Genomic DNA, 19,433 nt, shown 5'->3' with positions numbered 1-19,433 from the left:
GTGGTTCATTTATGTCTGTTTAACTCAGGTGAAGTTTCTGGACAGGCCTGTGAATTGCAAAGTAAAGAAAGCCAAGCAAAGTTGAAAACAGTTCTGTCAGAATCATATTGAATGTGCTGGGCATACTTGCTTATCCTGTGCTACATCACATGTTTGATCTGAGAGACTAATCAGAAATCCCAAATCCTTTCCCAAATCAGAAAAAAATTAATTGACATAATTTGCCCAGCTGTTATCAATATATCTTCTAATATTGGGAAAACTCTTTTCTTCTCTACAAATGGCTGCATTTCATTATTATGATGTACCAATTCAAAGATTTTTCTTCTAAACACAAATGGTCTTTTCTGAGAATCTGGAGTTGTGGTAAATTATGTAAAGGTGAACAAGAGGTAATCAAATAGCTGCTTTTTTATATACAATATCTAAGAACCGTAAATAACTGAGCTTATGGAATAAATGCATCTGTCACTTGTGAGGTTTTTAGGGCTGGACTAGTAGAGGAAACTTATGCACTGTTTTGGTGTGCCACACAAAACAGTAGCTCTTTAAATTTAATTATTTTAGTCGCCAAGAAATGAGCTGATAACCTAAATAAGTTCCCCAGGTCTTTCTCTAGCTGGGATTTTGACAATTGAAGGGATGGTAAGTTTCTGACCAAAGCGACTTGGTAATGCTGGATGTGATGGTTTTAGAAGTGTGTGCGTGTATGCACACCATTTCCATCCACAATCCCCAGAGGGGACAGGTGAGTTCTCCCACACTAGGCAGCAAAAGCTTCCACATGTGGTTTTTTTTTCTTCACAGAATCATTGGACTGGAAGGGACCTTGAGAGGTCAATCTAGTCCAGTCCCCTGCACTCAAGTCAAGGCAGGACTAAGTATTATCTAGACCGGGGTCCCCAACGCAGTGCCTGTGGGTGCAATGGCGCCCGCCAGGGCAGTTGTGTGCGCCCGCAGAACACCGCGCCGCCGAAATGCTGCCGCCGAGCACAGCCACCTGAGAACCACCCGCTGAAATGCTGCCGCCGAGCACAGCCACCTGAGAACCACCCGCTGAAATGCTGCCGAGAAGCGTTGCCATTTCTTGGCGGTGTTTCGGTGGTGAGGCTTCTTTCCGCTGCCACTTCTTGGCAGCATTTCGGCAGCGGGGTGTTTGGCGCCTGCCACAGTCTGTTGGGAATAGGAATGTGTTGTTCCACAGAAAGGTTGAGAATCATTGATCTAGACCATCCCTGACAGGTGTTTGTCCAACCTGCTCTTAAAAATTCCCAGTGTTGGAGATTCCACCACCTCCCTAGACAATTTATTCCAGTGCTTAACCACCCTGACAGTTAGGAATTTTTTCCTAATGTCCAGCCTAAACCGTCCCTGCTGCAATTTAAACCCATTGCTTCTTGTCCTATCCTCAGATGTAAAGAACAACAATTTTTCTCCCTCCTCCTTGTAACAACCTTTTATGTACTTGAAAACTGTTATGTCCCCTCTGTCTTCTCTTCTCCAGACTGAAAAAATTGGGTTTGTTTAATCTTTCCTCCTAGATCATGTTTTGTAGACCATTAATCATTTTTGTTGCTCGTCTCTGGACTTTCTCCAGTTTGTCCACATCTTTCCTGAAACGTGGCACCCAGAACTGGACACAATACTCCAGTTGAGGCCTAATTAGCGCAGAGTAGAGCAGAAGAATTACTTCTCTTGTCTTGCTTACAACACTCCTCCTAATACATCCCAGAATGATGTTCGCTTTTTTTGCAACAGCATTACACTGACTCATATTTAGCTTGTGATCCACTATGACCCCCAGATCCCTTTCTGCAGTACTTCCTAGGCAGTCATTTCCCATTTTGTATTTGTGCAACTGATTGTTCCTTCCTTGGTGGAGTACTTTGCTTTTGTCCATATTGAATTTCATCCTATTTACTTCAGACCATTTCTCCAGTTTGTCCAGATCATTTTAAATTTTAATGTTGGTGCAGTTTGCTGTGTTACTATGACCCATGTGGTTTACTCTCAGAAATCTGTGTCTAGCACTATTGATTGTGTCTAGCCTAGAATGAGTGTGGTCACTTGAGTTGACTAACTTGAGGGAGTTCTGTAGCATGGACATACCCTGTATGTGATCATGTTGCCCTCTACAAACCATAGACTAAGAAGACTCGGTTCTATTACTGCTATAGCTAACGGTTGCAACTCGAGCCCCATTTGTAGTCCCTGTTGACTATTGGAACTATAGGTTCTGTCCTGATGCTACTGTAGGCCTGGCTTGACATATGTAACTTGACACAAGTAACTTGCTTCATTTCTTAGTAGGCGTGATGTGGAAGGTGAACGAAAGGTTAAGTTGTCACAACAAGCAGTATGCAGGATCAGCAGGAACATCCTGGTATTAGTAAACAAGCCTAACTGTCAGATAAAATAGAGGTCAGATTATGCATGATCAGTGCATGGGCAGAGCATGCCAAACAGGGATTGGTTCCTTCAGAATAACCAAGCCAATCCCAAGACACGTGATGCCATGTGTAAATGTATATAAAGGAAGAGGATTTCTTTGTAGCTTTGGATGTGTGGCACGCCCCATACCCACTCTGTGCTTGAGTCTTATCAACTCAGTGTAGTTTTGCTGTATGCCAGATAAAGATACCGGAGTGACGAAATCTGGAGTCGAACTGAGTTTTTGAGAAGCTGAGTGGAAAGACGTCTCAGAAGCATCCCAACAGCTCCACATGTCGTTTACCTGACAACCGTGGTGGCTCTGTATGTAGCAGTGAAGCCTTTATCCAATGCATTTCCCCTTATTTTCTTTTTTAGGAACGTCCAAGAGAAACAGTTTAAAGTACTGTAACTCCCCGTTTGGGGGTGGGAGGGAGTGATGCGAAGACTCGAGGTCTTAGAACTTTATTTGGTGGAGTTTGAATCTGCAGATTTGGATATGCTTGTGGGAAGTTTCTTTCTTGGGGATCAGAGTAGCAGCCGTGTTAGTCTGTATTCGCAAAATGAAAAGGAGGACTTGTGGCACCTTAGAGACTATTCGTTAGTCTGTAAGGTGCCACAAGTACTCCCTTTCTTTTCTTGGGGATGAGACTCAAACCCCACAAGAAGTTGCTGGCAGCTATGGCACCTTTTAAGCTTATAGGCCAGACGATCACCGCTGAAGGTTCTTCTGACTGGCCACTAATTTTACATATACTAGACTCCTAATAAGGAAATACGTTGCGATCCTGTATGAGAATGTCCTCAATAGTTTTTAAAAAAAAAAAAAAGACGGACTCCATGACTCGTTGAGATGTTCAGTAAATAGTGATAGCTTCTGGGAGCTGTCTGAACTGTAAATTCTACCTAAGTCTGTTTCTATTTAATTTTTCTTTTATCCATCAGTTTGAAAAACAGAAAGCTTCCAGAGATCCTTTCTCTGTTGTTCTATGGTGTATAACTGCATGTTTCTATCATGGGTCTCAGTGAAAGATTTGGAAATGGAACGGTGCTGCTGCAAATTCGTCGTGCTTTATGGGTTGAGTACTTTTAGAGAATGCTAGCTTACATCAAAAATCAAGTACCTGCTTCTGCTAAGTGATAGGAGTTTTGAGGGTAGATAGTGATCTGCACGTAAGAGGATTAATGAGGACGTGTATGCTTCAGTTCACTGTAGCAATATTGGATGGAGTGGCTGTGTGTGGGTTTTTTACTAACCCTGTTCAGCAGTCAAGGGGAAAGTTATTGGCACGGATTCAGCAAAACAATTAAGGACGTGCTTAAATCACATTGACTACAGTGGAACTTAAGCACGTGCTTAAAGCTGTGCTTTAACTGCTCTCTTGATGTGAGACCTTCATGTGCTGCTGCTGAATGAATCTGGGATTTCTGGTCTCATGGTCAAGTAAAGAAAGCAGGGTGGGGTGTGTGTGTGCCGGTGGTGCCGGTCACTCTCGGGCAGGGATGCTTTATGCAAAAGAAAAAGAATTGCATGCACATAACCATGGATACGGACGAGCCATGCTAGCCTGCTGATCCTGTGAGTGGAGTCTGCTGCTGTTCCACCTACTTCCTGCAGCTTGATTTTCTGCTTGATTTTAATTGGAGAACTTAGTCCTTATTTTGGGAACCGTTGCATTAGGTGTCAGTTTGCATTAACAAAAGGTTTGCACCGTTCTTAATGTTGAAAAATCAACAGTAACTTCAACGTGAGTTTAACAGCATTTCCTATCTCTTGGAAATGGTGTTGGAAAGGCCCCTCTATGATAAATATGGCCCACCATGATAAATATGTTTAGACATCAGTATAGAACTGTATCCCTGAGATGTTCTTGCAGGATCTAGAAACCTTTGCTGTATATACTGAAAACGTTAATGAGCAAGTGAGACAGCACAGGCTGCAGGTGGATTTGGACCAGTTTTTTAAAGATATTCAGGCATCTAACTCCCACTGAAATCAAACTATGCAGCATCACTTCTACGGCTTAGAGCAATGCTACTATTCAGGCTGTATTTTCAAGCAATTTACTGGTGATCTGCCTGCTCTTAAATTCAGAAAAAAAAGGACAACCGTGTAGTTGGTGGGACTTCTTCACAAGGCAGGCTGCAGTACTGCTGTAGGAATGGTGCCAGGCTGACCTCAGCTGGAGTGGCTGGGAAGTGGGGCACAGCAATGATATCTGGTTCCATTTCTAATTAAAAAAAAAACACAATTAAAATGTAAAAACTGCTGGATTTGCTCCCCTCTTATTAAATATTGGCTGAAAGCAGAGACCCCACCTTTCAGAGCATGGGCCACACAATGGTCATATTTCCCGCTTCTAAGAAGTGAAGTGGCTATGAGGCTAAAAACAATGGATTATAAACTGCATTTTAACCTGTGTAGTTCTTTTAGGTCAGTATTTCCCAAATGTTGGAAAGCTGAGCTTGCACACCAGGAAATAAACCACCCATCTTAATGTGTACATCTGTTGCACCCTCAGCTGGGCTTTTGTGCTCCCTCCACTTTGGGAAATGCTGGGGTAGCGTTTCATAATATGATGCATCCTTCTATTTCTTACATGCTTTGATGCTTTGAGCTGCCAATGTTCGTTAGCTAAATGAGAACTGTCCTTGCTGGTATCTGAGCTAGCACCCATTGAAATGAGTGAGGCAGTTCATACATCAGAGCTATTGTTTTAGGCTCTCTGCAAAATCAGGAAGACCTTGCTTCATCAGCTACTCACTCCACATATGGAAGATCTTCTTTGCAATTGTAATGACTAGAGTCTTACTTTTTTTAAAAATGAAAACGGAGCCACTGGAAAATAATTAAGGTGTGTCTACACCTCTACTCCCCAGCTAGTGATTTGACCCATAGTTTGGGAAGCACTAGTCTAGTCCCTTGATATTTCTTGCAAGCATACAAATAGCTGTTTAAAAAAGTCATATGTACTCACAGTGCCGCTGTGTGTGAAAAGGGAAAACAGCGCCACAGATGCTTTCTAGTGATGCTAGATGATTAAAGAGCTTCCCAAAAGGACCTGCCATAAAGTGCCCAGAATACCCCAACAGTTTGACAATCTTTGTCATCCCCTCTGCCCATCTGGCTTCTGCCACCATCCTGGTACAAGTTAACACTGGTCGACTCATGTAACAGTTTGTGGTTAGGATGCTTGTGATAGTCCATAAAGCTGCAGCAGTCCCATGTCACCTGAGAAACCTCTTGCATATTGGAGATCATCAGTGTGATTTTAAATCAGAAGGTGTAGGGTAGAGGATATCTTTTTCTCTGGTATTTTTCCTCTCCTTTCCTTTGCTTCTAAAGGGCTCAGTTCCACCTCCATCTGAAGTCCGTGGCAAAACTCCTATTGTCCTCAGTGGTAGCATGATCTAGGCCCATAATCTGTCTCATCTCCTCCTTTCTTACCAATGAAAAAGGAATTGTTTAGTGTCTGTCAGCGGTTACTTTCTCCCGAACATTAGTCCCATCTCCCTGCCCTGGGTATTTGAAGATCCTTTTATTTTTAGCAGCACTGCTGTATGTCAGTAGTAGTTAACAAGAGCTGACCAGGCTCTAAGGCTGAGAGGTTTTCAAAAGTGCCCAGTGAATGATTGGGTCAGTTTTTGGGTGCCCAACTTGAGAAACTCTGGAAGTTGGCCTGATTTGCAGAATGTGCTGAAAATCTCAAGTCCCTTTTTTTTCTTTTGAAAGTGTTGGCCAACGTTTGAAGCACTGTCAATGTTTCACTGCTTCACAACATGTGTTCTCTCAGATCTTCTCAGTTTGCTGCTTGGGACTGTAAGAAGACTCTTTTAGGTAGAAATTGTCTCTGGCGGTCCTAATTAAGTAGCTTAACAAAGACAAATATTCAGTCGACCATTATTTGAACTGGTTCAGCTGTCCCTCTTTATGACTCATATCTGCCATAATGCTACAAGAAGTGAGACATCCAACTCAATTTAAAGTTTTCTAAGACTTTTAATCTGTCCTTAAACTAAAACAAACACCTTCGTTTTAAAAGCCTTGACTTTGCCCAGTAGCAACGCAACCTTGTGATTTGTGCCCAATGTTTCTCCTCTGTTTTGTTCCCTATTGGTTGTACCATGTCACTTAGATTAAGGTCTTCCGAGCAAGGATCCTGTGCTATTATACTGAGATGCTAGGTGTGCTTCGGAGCACTATAAAGGAACTCAGCAAAATGTTCAATTCGGTTGGACATGCAATAGTGATTTGGGGGGTGAGGGGGGAGGCAGACATTTTGCAGTTCGTTTTGCTTTTTTTTTTTTTTTTTTTTTTAATTTTTACAGGAAAATACTAAGTATCAATAAGGTTGTGATGAGTACTCATCAGTTTCCTTGCCTGACTCTGTCTCTGTCCCTGTTAGCAGGAAGATAGCATCACCCAGGCCCTGGCATTAAGAATGGTTCTTGCTTTCAATAGTCTTTCAAAGACAATGTAGTTGAACTGCACAGATTTCTTGGTTAGCGGAAGGGTGCATTTAAGTAGAGAGAGTTGGATAAACTGGTATTTTCCTCAATACGACTTTTCTTTATTGTTCTAAACCCAGATGGATTTCTCACTTGGGTAACGGACAGTAGACCTGTTACACATTCTTGGCACGTACCTGCCGGCTCGCTGTAAATATAGCTCCTTTGGGTGGGGCCAGTCCTCTGCAAAGGAATAATAATTTTATTCATCTAGTTTTTGTCAAGAGTTTATTTTTGAGCCTTCTTTCTTTTTAATGTAGCCTTTCAGGATTTCTTCCTGGAATCTTGCTAGGAAGCGTATTTGGACGAATGTTTCACTGTATTGCCCTCTTGAGGGGGATGGACAAAGGTGTCTTTCTTTGAGATGGTATTGCTGCCATTCTTGGTGCCAGCTGGATGAAAGAGAAGGAATGTCTGTCAAGGGAGTGTCCTCTAACGGTTAACTGCAGGGAATGGGGAGACAAGATTCTTCGCTTCTGTTCTTAGCTCTGCCTGACTCAGGCCAGGTCTGCCCTGGGAAGGCAGTGGTATGTGGGTGTACTAGACTAGCAAAGCACTCCCTATGTGGCTCCATCAGCCTTCCCTAAGCAAAATAAGCTCTACCAGCAAAAGCGCAGTTTTGCCAGTATAACTGTGTCTGCACCAGGGGTTTTGCCAGCACATGTATCTCCATCACAAATTGCACCCCCCGATGGGCAACAACTCTGGCAAAAGTTTGTAGACCTGACCTCGTATTCATCTCTCTGTGCCTCAGTTCCTCCCCTCCCCTGGGGCATAATACTTACCTTACTGATGTGTTGAAAGTGCTTGGAGAGCATCAGGTGGAAATGATATCATTGCAAAGTACTATTGCTCGTTTTTATGGCACCGTAGCTGAAAACTGAGGACAAGAAGGTTTTCGTCTTGATGGCAATGGGTGCTTTGTCCTTGAAACACACGTGGTTCACCCAGGTGGAGTACCCTACAAGAGTTAGAGCTTTCTTCGTCTCCATTTGTCCTACAAAATACTTACCATGTTTATGGAACTAGGCTTCTGTCGGCTGAGCTCATTGCACATGCCAGAGGCTCCTTGCATCCCTCCATTCCCCCCACAAGCTCCCTGTTTGTCCCCTCCCATCTGCTGCTATTTCAGGGATTCCTTGCAACTTCCCCCACCACTATATGTCAGGTGTGTCCCGATGTCCCCCCTTCCTTCCTTGTTCCTCCATGGCAGGGTCCATGTTTTCCCCTTCCCCCACTATTCCTTGTTTCTGTCTGGGAGATAAATTGTTCAGGGTTATCATGGTGCTCAACGCTGTAGGGGAGATGGGTAATAGGCAGGTATCCTTGATGATGAAAGGTGCTAATAGTTGCCACCAACTGGTTCTTTGATCTATAGACAGGTGAGACCTGATTTAAGCTAACAGGTCTGCTAACCCAGCTCCAAAGCTCAGTGGTATTCAGATTTTTTCACAGAAATCAACAGGGTCCTGCCCATAGATGCCTAGAACAATCTCTAAAATAATGGACTTGATTGGAGGGGTTCACAAGTTACCATATTACATCCAAACAAAGAGAAGCCATTGAGTCAGGGCCTCACCAGCTCGGCCAGCTATAGACAGCTCAAAAAGAGGGGCCTGTCTGGGACCGAACAGATACAAGTGCTGGTTCAGAAATTTGATAGGGATCAAAAACAGGAAATGGAGGGAAAAGACTTGAGGGGGATAGGAATGAGATTAAGGAGTGGGATACAAGACTGAGGCAGTGGTAGCTTTGATAAAGTTGGTGACCTCTCTCTTGTATCCCACATTATGATATATCGCAGGTCTGAGGTTTATAGATGGGGCCCTACCAAATTCATGGTCATGAAAAACCTGTCACGGGCAGTGAAATCTGGTCTTTCGTGTGCTTTTAGCCTAGACTACACAGATTTCACAGGGCAGACTAGCGTCTCTCTCAAACTGGGGGTCCTGACCCAAAAGGGAGTTGTGGGGGGTCACAAGGTGATTTTAGGTGGGGTCACGGTATTGACACCCTTACTTCTGCGCTGCCTTCAGAGCTGGGTGGCCGAAGAGCAGCGGCAAGTGGCTGAAGAGCAGCGGCTGTTGGCCAGGCAGCACAGAAGTAAGGGTGGCAATACCATACCATGCCATTCTTACTTCCTCGCTGCTGCTGACGACAGCTCTGCCTTCAGAGCGGGGCTCCCGTCCAGCAGCCGCTGCTCTCCAGCTGCCCAGCTCTGTAGGCAGCACTGCTGCTAGCAGCAGTGCAGAAATAAGGGTAGCCGTACCGCAACCTCCCCTACAATAGCCTTGCAACCCTCCCCTCCCCACAACTCTGTTTGGGGTCAGGACCCCTACAATTACAGCACCGTGAAATGTCAGATTTAAATAGCTGAAATCATGAAATTTATGATTTTTAAAATCCTCTGACCACAAAATTGACCAAAATGGACCACAAATTTGGTAGGGCCCTACTTATAGAACATGGGGAAAGTCAATTCTCTTCACCTGAAAGGGAAAACAGCATTGATAATGGGCATTATTTGTCCTGGGGCACCCCGGCACGGTCCAGTGATAAGAGGAAGTCTACTGGTTAACTTGAATATCTGCATACATAGATATTAGCATATGTACAAAGAATTTATACAGTGTTCCTCTACGTGTTTTTTCCTTACAGGAAAACAGAGTGCACAGAACTTGGGGAGACAACAGGAGAACACACAAAAAGATGCTGCTGAAATGCATCTGAGCCATAGATTGTGGTTTGTGCCACAGATAAACAGGTATGATTCAGTTGAGTATATTCTGCATGCTCTTAATTAACATGTATTTCTCTGTCATGCATTACGCTCCATTAGTTAGAAGTCCTGATGCAGAGAGTCTGAATGGCCATGACTGCAGGCAGGTTCACCATCATGGCACCTTGAGATTTCAGACCACCAGTACCTCTAAGCCTACCATTGTTGTGCTGTATAGTTTATTTTATGGCTGCTGTATTTTGACCAGTCCATTCTCAGGTGTCCTACTGCCATTTAGGATCTATTTTCTAACATGAGAGCAACATGGTACATTGTGCGCTTCTGTGCTTATGCACTGATGTCAGAGTTTAGAAATTTGCTCAAAAAGCCAGTGACCAACTGGTAGAAAATTATCTTAACTTGACAAAGCCACAGACAAACGTGGCGACATTTCAGCTTTTGGTTAAAAATAATGGCAATGAAAATTTAAAAATGCAGAACCATTTCCTTCTCAACAGCAAAGTAATCTTTACTGGAGGCTCTGGCTGTTATTCCAGGCCCAGCTTGCATTTTTAAATGTTGCAGATTTCTGAGCATCTTGCTCTTCTAACGGGGAGTTTTCAAAACATCAAACTCCAAACTCTCAGACTAGTTCCCCTCACTTTTGGCAAAACAAGTCAAATATCATAGAGCCATTTATTGTTGTTGTCTGTATTAACTAATATGATGCAAGTAAGAGCATGGTTTGTTGTTGCTCCTCTTCCCCCCCCTCCTTGTCTTATTGGTGTGTTTTGGTTGACATTGATGAGCAGTAACCCAAAGTGACCCAGAGAATGGAAATATAAAATGGGCCTGTATTATATTTTCATGGTGTGTTTTTTTTTCTTCTACTGGACAACTTGTTATAAATAAGAAACAATCTACTGATTTTATTTTCAGGAATTAAACTTCTTTCTGAATGAACATCTTATGTCTTCCATTAAGTACAGTGTTTTTGCTGTGTGAGCTGGTACACACACTAAAGAAAGATGAGCTCCAATAAAGACTGAGCTTGTTGGATGACATAAGCCAATATGTTTCAAAGTTCGGGTCGCGACCCAGTACCAGGTCATGGCATGTCAGGCACTGGGTCGCTCTGGTCAGCACCGCCAACTGGGACGTTAAAAGTCCTTAGCTGGGCAGCACCGCTGACAGACAGGCTAGTGCCGACCTGTTTCAACACCGTGCTGTGTCCTCGAAGCAGCTAGCAGCGGGCCCGGTTTCTAGGCAGGGGGGCCACGGGGTTCCATGCGCTGCCCCGAGCACCAGCTCTACGGAGTGGGGGTGAGAGCCGGGCGGAGCCGCTTGCGTGCCTCCGCGTTGGAGCCACTGCTGGCAACTTCAGGCACAGCGCGGTCCGTGGTGCCAGGACAGGCAGGAAGCCTGCCTCTGCACCCCGGCTGTGCTGCTGACTGGGAGCCGCCGAAGGTAGGTCCGTGCCCCAATCCCCTGCCCCAGCCCTGAGCTACCCAGCCCGGAACCCCTTCCTGCACCCAAACCCCTCATCTCTGGCCCCACCCCAGAGCCTGCACCCCCAGCCCCAGCCCTGAGCTCCCCCCAAACCTGGAGCCTCTCCTGCATCCCAAACCTTTCATCCCCACCCCCACCACAGAGCTCTGACCCCCTCCTGCACCCCAACCTCCTTCCCCTAGCCCAGAGCCCCAAAGCCCTCATCCTCAGCTCTGTTGGGTTGCGGGCATCAACAATTTTCTTCAACCTGGTCCCCAGAAAAAAAGTTTGAAAACCACTGACAGGCTGTAGGGTTGGATTTTCAAAAACACCTCTGTGACTTAGGAGCTATTGAAAGCCAATGGGACTAGTGCATTTAGGCACTTCCTGAAAATCCCATCAGTTCAAATTATCCTCTGTAAATTAAATAGAGCAGGCCACCAATTGGCAAGTGGAAAGAGAGTGATATCCAAACAAGAGAGACTTATAAAAGGATGGATAACAAAATGTGTTTCTTTAAAAACTGGCACATCAGGGGATCTGCATTGAGACTGTTAGTATAAACTTCTATCACGAATGTTTCACGTAATCCCGAAACAACTTCCCTCTTCTAATGGACATTAGTATAGCCTCAGACTGCAGTACTCAGTTCGGTATCCAGTAAATGGCTATTACGCACAGAATGCCTAGTTATCTATACTCCTCTATTTGACTAATAGTACTTGAAGGAAACAATGGGTAAGCCTTGTTGTTTTGAAGTTATTTCCTCTAATTTCACTGTAGAAAGTCTGAACAAAAACATGCATAAAAGTATCTGGTAAATGATGAACGTTGTTGTTCTCCCAGGTGCTGTGTTATCTGCAAACTACTTTGTCAATGAGGGAAGAAACTGATTGGGAATTTAAAGCGCGAACTAGGTCATAATACTGTTCAACATGCGCAAAGGGATGCCGAAGGACCCAGAGATAGCTGACCTATTCTACAAAGATGATCCTGAGGAAATATTTGTGGGTTTACATGAAATTGGACATGGAAGTTTTGGAGCAGTTTACTTTGTAAGTAGATTTGTTCACCCACATTTCTCCAAAGAAACACTTGTCAGTAATAGTAAAACATGGGACTTTTAGAAGTGACTCTGATACAAAGTTATGAGGACCTTACATACACTAGCTTCTTATCAGTACACCTGTGAGATGAATGTATGACAGAGACATCTCTTAATCCACTTCTGAAGTGCAGCTGTCTCTGGGCGAAGCCCAACCTCACTGTATCAATGCAAGGCATTTAAGACACAGCTGCTCGCGGTGAGAAGGGAATGCTGTATCTGGTTGAAGATGGACAAATTTAGCCAGGCAGAACATAATCCAGCAAGCTAATTTTTATCAGAAACACCAGGTTTTAACATCATTGTTCTTGTGAAAAGTATAATGGGTTCTTTTAATGAACATAAGTGGCTTGAATTTGTTTTCTGTCTTATTTGCTCTGTGTTTCTAAATTGTCTGCAAATTCATGGATCCCAGGAATTGATGAATTCAACAGACAACTGAAGCTAAAAGCCATTTTCAGTAATAAATTGGTCCAATGGTTGCTGGCCTAGAATCTTCACTGAGTCAGTAGCAAAAACAAAGAGATCGTGGAGTCCTCTGTGCTATTTCTCTACCGCTTCTAACATTAGAGATATTGAGATGCTCATATCACTGAGAGCATTTGAAAGTGTCATCCTGCTTCCCTTCCTACCGCAGCACTTTTAACCATAGCAGAATCTGTATGAAACGGTATTTGTGGGTGATGTTAAATATCCACATTAACTGATTAAATATCATGGCAGTAATAGTTTAGAGAAGCAATTTTAAAAAAAAAGCAACTGAAGTTGAATCACTGTGTGGTGGTGCCCATGATAAATTAAGTTCAGCATCCTTGTGGGAGGAATCGTACCCAAACTTGGCACTGTAATGCTGAATTTCAAAAAGCAAGAATTAAAAAAAATAAGGAAGATAGTGAAATTAAACACAAAAATTAAGCTCTGCCCTTTGATTTAAGCCTGGGAGCTTATAACAGATTCCTGGTAAATATGCGTCGCCCCAACAAAAAAGGCAAGCAAAACCTGGTTCAATGGTGCCTCATTCAGGGATGCTTCAGCTGAACTACGTTTTCATTAGAAAGGAACAGAAGTGAAGGCATTCAGAAGTGATGGGTGACTTTGGATGCCATGCTTGAAACACATTAAGTGGACCCAGTTTTCAGAAAGTGCCGAGCATCTGATCTCTGAAAATTAGTCCTCTTTAAGATGTCTCAAGTTGGGCCTTCAAAATCATTCATCAGTTTTGAAAACCTTGACCACAACCTCGAATAGATGAAAAGTAAAGTTGGAAGAGCAAGTAGCCAAAGATGTAAAGTCAAATAAAAAGGCAATTATTAAGGTCTATGGAAGCTTGTGAGGGAAGTAGTAGGTCTGCTAAGCCACCAGCACAGACCAAAGGGAGCAGCCTGAATAGTCTTTGCATTGCATTAGTCTTCATCCCAGGCTATGCTGGGGAAATACTCATTCTTTTCTGGTAATATAGAACTGACTGAGGTGTTGCAACAACAAGTAAAATAGCAGCAAGTCACCTGGATTACATGGGATTCACCCAAAAGTTCTGAAGATCTTAAGGATCTGATACTGGCCACTGTCAGAGGCAGGGTACTGGACTAGATGAACCAATGGTCTGTTCGGGTATGGCACTACCTATGTACCTAGTGCTTGAAACTAGAATGTACAAAAACACTAGAAAATATACTGAGTAGGGAATAATCCTGCATTGGCAGAGAGAGACTCTAACAGGTGTTCTCCAGCTTGAACTTCTGTGATTCTACGGACCCACAACATGGGTTCACCTTTGGAAATGCCCTTCTGGAACCCCACTTGCATACAGCTTTATTCTTGCAAATTGTTTCCCTTCCATTCAGTTCTCAAAAACTCTCCCCAAAGATTTGTCATCTTTGCCTGTCGCTCTTTGTATTGGAAGGACAATGGTTTGCCTTTCTCTTATTGGCCCAGTTTTTCTCCCCTATATAGTCCTGTTAGCAACTTTTTGCTGTTTTGTCCATTGAAACAACTTGGGGTGACATCTCAATGCATGGAAGTGTACATATATAACTGAGAATTAATGTAGGATGATAAATGTGACAGCTTGGCGGGAAATAGCTACAGAGATGTGTCTTCATTTTGGATGCACTTTCTTACAGCTGTAGAGTATGACTAGTTCTGTGGTGGTGCTTTTGTTGAGCTTTCTAGCCGTCATTATCTGTACGGCAAAATTACTGTGCAGTGCTCTGTTTTTAAGGATAATTGTCTAGTGCAGTGTGTGTGTTTAGGCGCAATGGATTGGCTAGTTTGCTGCATTTGTTCTGTTTGATCTTTTTATCTGAGTTGGTACAGTCACCACTGTATTCAGCAAAGGCATTGATCTCTTCCTTTTCATGATAATGATAGCGTCTGAATTTCATAGCCCTGCTATGGGCACTAAACTTCAACAGAATACTTGGGAAAGTAGGAATTTTGTTACTTCATTCTGCTGTGCTAGCTACTTTTCACTATTATCAGTATTTTTCCTAGTGGACTGAACAAAGGCTAAAATATTTCTGGCCTCATTTTGTCACCAGGTTTCGGGGTTTATGCACCTTCACCAAGCAATTTCATACTTTCAGTCAGAGATCATTTTCCTCAATAACATTAGGCTAGTTAAACACTGAACCATGAAAACAAAGTGGTGGATGGTATTTGACAAAGCAAATGAGGGGGTATTAAAAGCTGTGTTCCATTGTGATTTGCCAGGGTCTTCACAAATGATCTGCTAAAGGCAGCCCAAAATGTTTCAACATGTAGGTATTTCTGTCATTTACACTTGAAAACTCTGTAGCTTATTTCAGTCTGAAGGATTCCAAAGCACTTTAAATGCAACAATTTCCCTCTGCTATGATGGAATATGGCCACTGTTTAACATGGAACAGCAATACTTCGCAACAAGTCAGGGCAGGAAACCCATATCCAATAATGGGGGTGGTAGAAAGAATTAATTTGAAATTTTTCCAGAATGACAGTGCTAACTCCAATGAAGCAAAATGTGCTTGAGATCTTTAATGGTGAATCAGGATCTCAAGTGGTCAGGGCTACAGCTTTTCATCTTATCCAAAAGCTGTTTCTTCTGGCTTTCCTTAATTCACCAATGAGGGCTTCATGCTTCTGACGGCAGAACACAATTTTACCTGTTCCATTGTGCCAGACATTAGTCTAAATCCATTAACTCTCTTCAGTAATTCTCTTGGTATTTATGTTGACCCAGTGTAGCACTATTTTCCCTTGAAGACACTGTCTGCATTACAAAACATCTTGGGGGATTAATATATTTGTGAAAGGACATTACTTGTCCACACAAGTGAAACACCAAGTTTATTATGCCTCCCTTTTAACTTATTGCAAATTCTGAGCTTTCAGCTGTTGCCAATCTTGTACTTCAAATTTCCAGTGGTTACAGAGATAACAGCATTTAATCATGTTTCAGACTAAATTGTTCGCTTTTTGTGTTTGACACTCTTGGAGAGCTCAAGGTGGCTTGTTGCCATTCCAGGCAAATAGATAACTTATTCTGGAGCCATGAGTTTTCAAGCTTCAGTCAACTCTTCTTTTGTTATGCAAGCTAAAGAAAAGTAGAATTTTCATAAACTCAATGGCTTTGATAATACAAATATTTAATACGCAGTTAGCTCACAATACATGGTCTAATGTCTAGCTTGTTCCCTTGAAATAACATTAAACATTTAACCTACGCTTTCAAAAGGCAGGAAACTTGTGCTACTTTTGAAGTGTTCTCCTGAGCCTTCCCTGTGCTGCCTAGGTACAATATTGTAGCACACGTATAAAAATCACCCAAGATTCAGCATCACCTCTCATTATTTAGGGGTCCAATCCTGCAATGTATATTGAGCATCCCTGTCTCAAGCTGAACTCCCTGGGTGCTGAGGGCACTTGACAATTTGCAGGATCAGGCTTTTAATGAGGCCTGGCAAGGAGGGAGAATTGAAGGGTGTTGGACCTGAAAATCGTTGCCAGCTTTGGTTTGGATGCACAAGCCAGCAAATGACACTGTCACTCTGATCAGCTCTCCAAGAACAGGATTCTTGGAAATAGCAATACCTGCCTCATGAGAACCAATCCTATAGCACAAAGGGACGGTGACAAGGAACATCCATGCACCCTCAGGCTCATAGCAAACCCGATGACCTCTGTGTGTTGGGGTTGGGTATCAAATGTTGTAAGACTTGTCTGAAGGCTTACACTTCGCATGAAGTAGGGGACATTTAGTGGCCTAACAGGGTCTGTTTAAAATCTGATTGTCCTGGGGGGATTTTTTGGTGTCTTTAAACAAAGCCCCTGTGCTGTTTTGAAATAGTCATTTGTGCTTGAACTGATACAGATGGTTCAGCTTCATAATATGGCGCCTGTTAGCGGTCAAGAAAACAAGTGCACATAGGCTGTCTAAATTGGGTGACCCCATCCGGTAAGTGAAGTAGATTACTCCCTCTACTTCAAAACCGTTCCTGAAACTTTATTATTTCTTGGTTACTATGCGTTAAAAGACAGGTTTCAGAGTAACAGCCGTGTTAGTCTGTATTCGCATAAAGAAAAGGAGTACTTGTGGCACCTTAGAGACTAACCAATTTATTTGAGCATAAACTTTCGTGAGCAGCTCATGAAAGCTTATGCTCAAATAAATTGGTTAGTCTCTAAGGTGCCACAAGTACTCCTTTTCTTTATGCGGTAAAACTGCCCCATAATATTATCTGTGATGAGCCTATTCCTTACTAACAGTGCAATGTCTTGGGCTGCCGGTTAGTCTTTCAAGGAAAGTCACGAGAGCGCCATTGCTTGAATCTTTTAAAACTAAACTAAGTGTTGAAGACTATAGGGCAGGGCATGATCCTTCACTGGCCAAGGGGGCGGGGTGTAACAACCTAATACAGCTTTCATCTCCAACTGCTGCGATTCTGGAACCAAATCTAGGGGATCTTTTGGTGCCAAGCCCTTTACATTTAAAAAAAGCTTTACATTGTTACTAAAATACCCCGTCTCCCCCGCCCCCACCCCAAAGCATTAGGGTCATGTGCAGTACTGCTAATACATAATACAAATGAAGCATAATAAAATCTCCCTCAACGTTTAAAACAAAGCCAGTGAAGGGGACTGGAAACAGCGGGAGGGAGGAAAGGGGAATACGTATTGGGCCAACGTTGATCTCTCTTGATTGTCAGGCCTTCCAGGAAAAAAACAGAGTTTTCTTGGAAACTGGGGATAGAGGGATTGAGATGGGTGCCAGAAGTTCCATACCCATATATCAACCACTGCAAAGGCACACTTGCCTGCTGGCCTTGTCTAGACCAGTGCAGTTCTCCAGAAGGTGGCTTTTGGGATCAGCTACCCTTCAGGAGAAGGCTTTCATATTGTCAAACAGCTACCAGATCTGCAATTTGCTGGGGTTGGGGGATGTCCCAAGGAGTCCAGGGAGAATAAAATATTAGGTCAATCCAATAGGAGAGCTGTTACTCATTCTCTTTGTGTTAGCTGGGGTCTGATGGCTACTGGGCAGAGCCGTTGTCAGCTGGGCCAGCATGCATCGTGCTTTGCCAAGTTGCTCTGCGGTTCCCGGAGGCCTGATCCTGATACTGCTAGAGTCAGTAGCAAAGCTCTCACTAGACACAGAGTCGGGTCCCAGGTTTGCACGGTAGTAGAGCTGTTGCTGATACCCAGAAGCAGGCAGGGAGATAGCTTGGAATTAGACAAATGGATGAGCCCATGTGGCAGCTGGGGTCCAAATGGTGGTATCCTAAATTAGAGTCCAAAGGAAAGGAGTCTCCTAAGCATGTGAGCTTGCCAGTACGTGGGTTAAGAAGGGAAAGCCTGGACTTAGCCGAAGACACATCTGACTCCATAGGAAAAAATTCTGATTTAATTTCTTTCTCTTTCCCCTGCTCCAGGCCACACATTCCCACACTAATGAAGTGGTGGCGGTTAAGAAAATGTCCTACAGTGGGAAGCAAACGAACGAGGTAAGATAGATCGAGCTAGTTTTTCACGTGAACTCTGTGCACAGCAGCCATATAAACCTGTACAGAGAGGTTAGCTGGGGATTTCCTTTGGCCTTAGCAAACCAGATTCTTTAGTGCATGTAATAGTCACTCACTTCCATAGGAAAGGAAAATGAGTCCGTGTAAAGTCTGATGAATGGTAGATTTTAAAGGTTTTAAACACTTCAGTTGTTGCTTTCTTGGATGATCTTCTCTTGTAAAGCTTGCTACTTCGGTAGACGTTATCTAGCTGGATTGATGGGTGGACTTGCAGTAGAGAGCAGGCTTCTGTGCTATTAATAAGGAAGAGGCAGTTTCAGATGTTTTTCCTACTCTGCTGTGTTGGTCTCCAGCATGTGCGTTACCTGTTACCTCTGACATTTCAAATGTCAGTATGCCTTTTATTACATTACAGAAGGAATCAAAACCTAATAAAGTTACAGCAGAATTCTCACACCACAAGCCTTCATGACAGCTTTCAGTTACTGCTGTCTGGTTTTGGAAGCACTGGTTTCGTAATAAATCTGAGAAAACTTAGCACTTCAAATATAGCCTGTAGAACAGTAGCAGTTTTTTTGCAGATAAAATAACTCTCACCATATTATGGTGGGAACCCAAAAGTTGACCTTAATAGCTAAGTTTTCCTCTTTTTGACTGACTTTTTTCACTGGTCTTTGTACAACATGGACCTCGACAACTACAATACAATCAGTTCTTGCAACTGTTGATTTAGGGTGGGACTGTACTTGAGGTTTTGGCATATGGAGAGAAGGGTATAAAATAAACCCTGAACTGGTTATCTCTAAGTTAGTCATGGAGGGATAAAATAAATCTACCTGTCATTGGCCAGTTGCTGGATACCTGTGTGGTTTATTTAATCCCTTCACCAATTTGATTATATTTAATGCATTGTGAGTTAATTTTATCTCTTAACAGCTGACATGATTTGAACTAGGGTGATTTCAAAGGTCAGTGATTAGAAGTGACACCACCTTTGGGGAATTTTTTTGCTTCTGTGTAAGAGAACAGAGCTAGATTGCCCCCTCCCATCTAGCTCAGAGTTCGCAAGGAGGTTTTGAAAGCTTTCGTCCACTTCCTGGTATTGGTCCCGTAGTTCTCCTGATATGACTGGCTGGTCGTCCCAGCGAGTAATTTAAACAATGAAAGGGAACGATGAGATGGC

General features: G+C 43.2%; 1 protein-coding gene across 2 annotated transcripts in view; it reads left to right on the top strand.

The window, feature by feature from the left end:
• TAOK3 (TAO kinase 3) overlaps positions 1–19,433 on the top strand; it is a 143,359-nt gene that overhangs the window by 59,539 nt on the left and 64,387 nt on the right. For both annotated transcript variants that reach the window (XM_084648870.1, XM_084648871.1), the window contains exons 2-4: positions 9,598–9,703; positions 11,993–12,201; positions 18,161–18,232. In XM_084648870.1, the coding sequence (XP_084504996.1) occupies positions 12,082–12,201; positions 18,161–18,232 (192 nt within the window). In that variant the 5' untranslated portion in view covers positions 9,598–9,703; positions 11,993–12,081. The remainder of the gene's footprint in view (positions 1–9,597; positions 9,704–11,992; positions 12,202–18,160; positions 18,233–19,433) is intronic.

The sequence above is a fragment of the Lepidochelys olivacea genome, assembly GCF_965140295.1.
Source record: "Lepidochelys olivacea isolate rLepOli2 genome assembly, chromosome: 15".
Lineage (NCBI taxonomy): Eukaryota > Metazoa > Chordata > Testudines > Cheloniidae > Lepidochelys > Lepidochelys olivacea.
The sequence above is the reverse complement of the archived record's forward strand: the minus strand, read 5'-3'. Positions and strand labels throughout refer to the sequence as shown.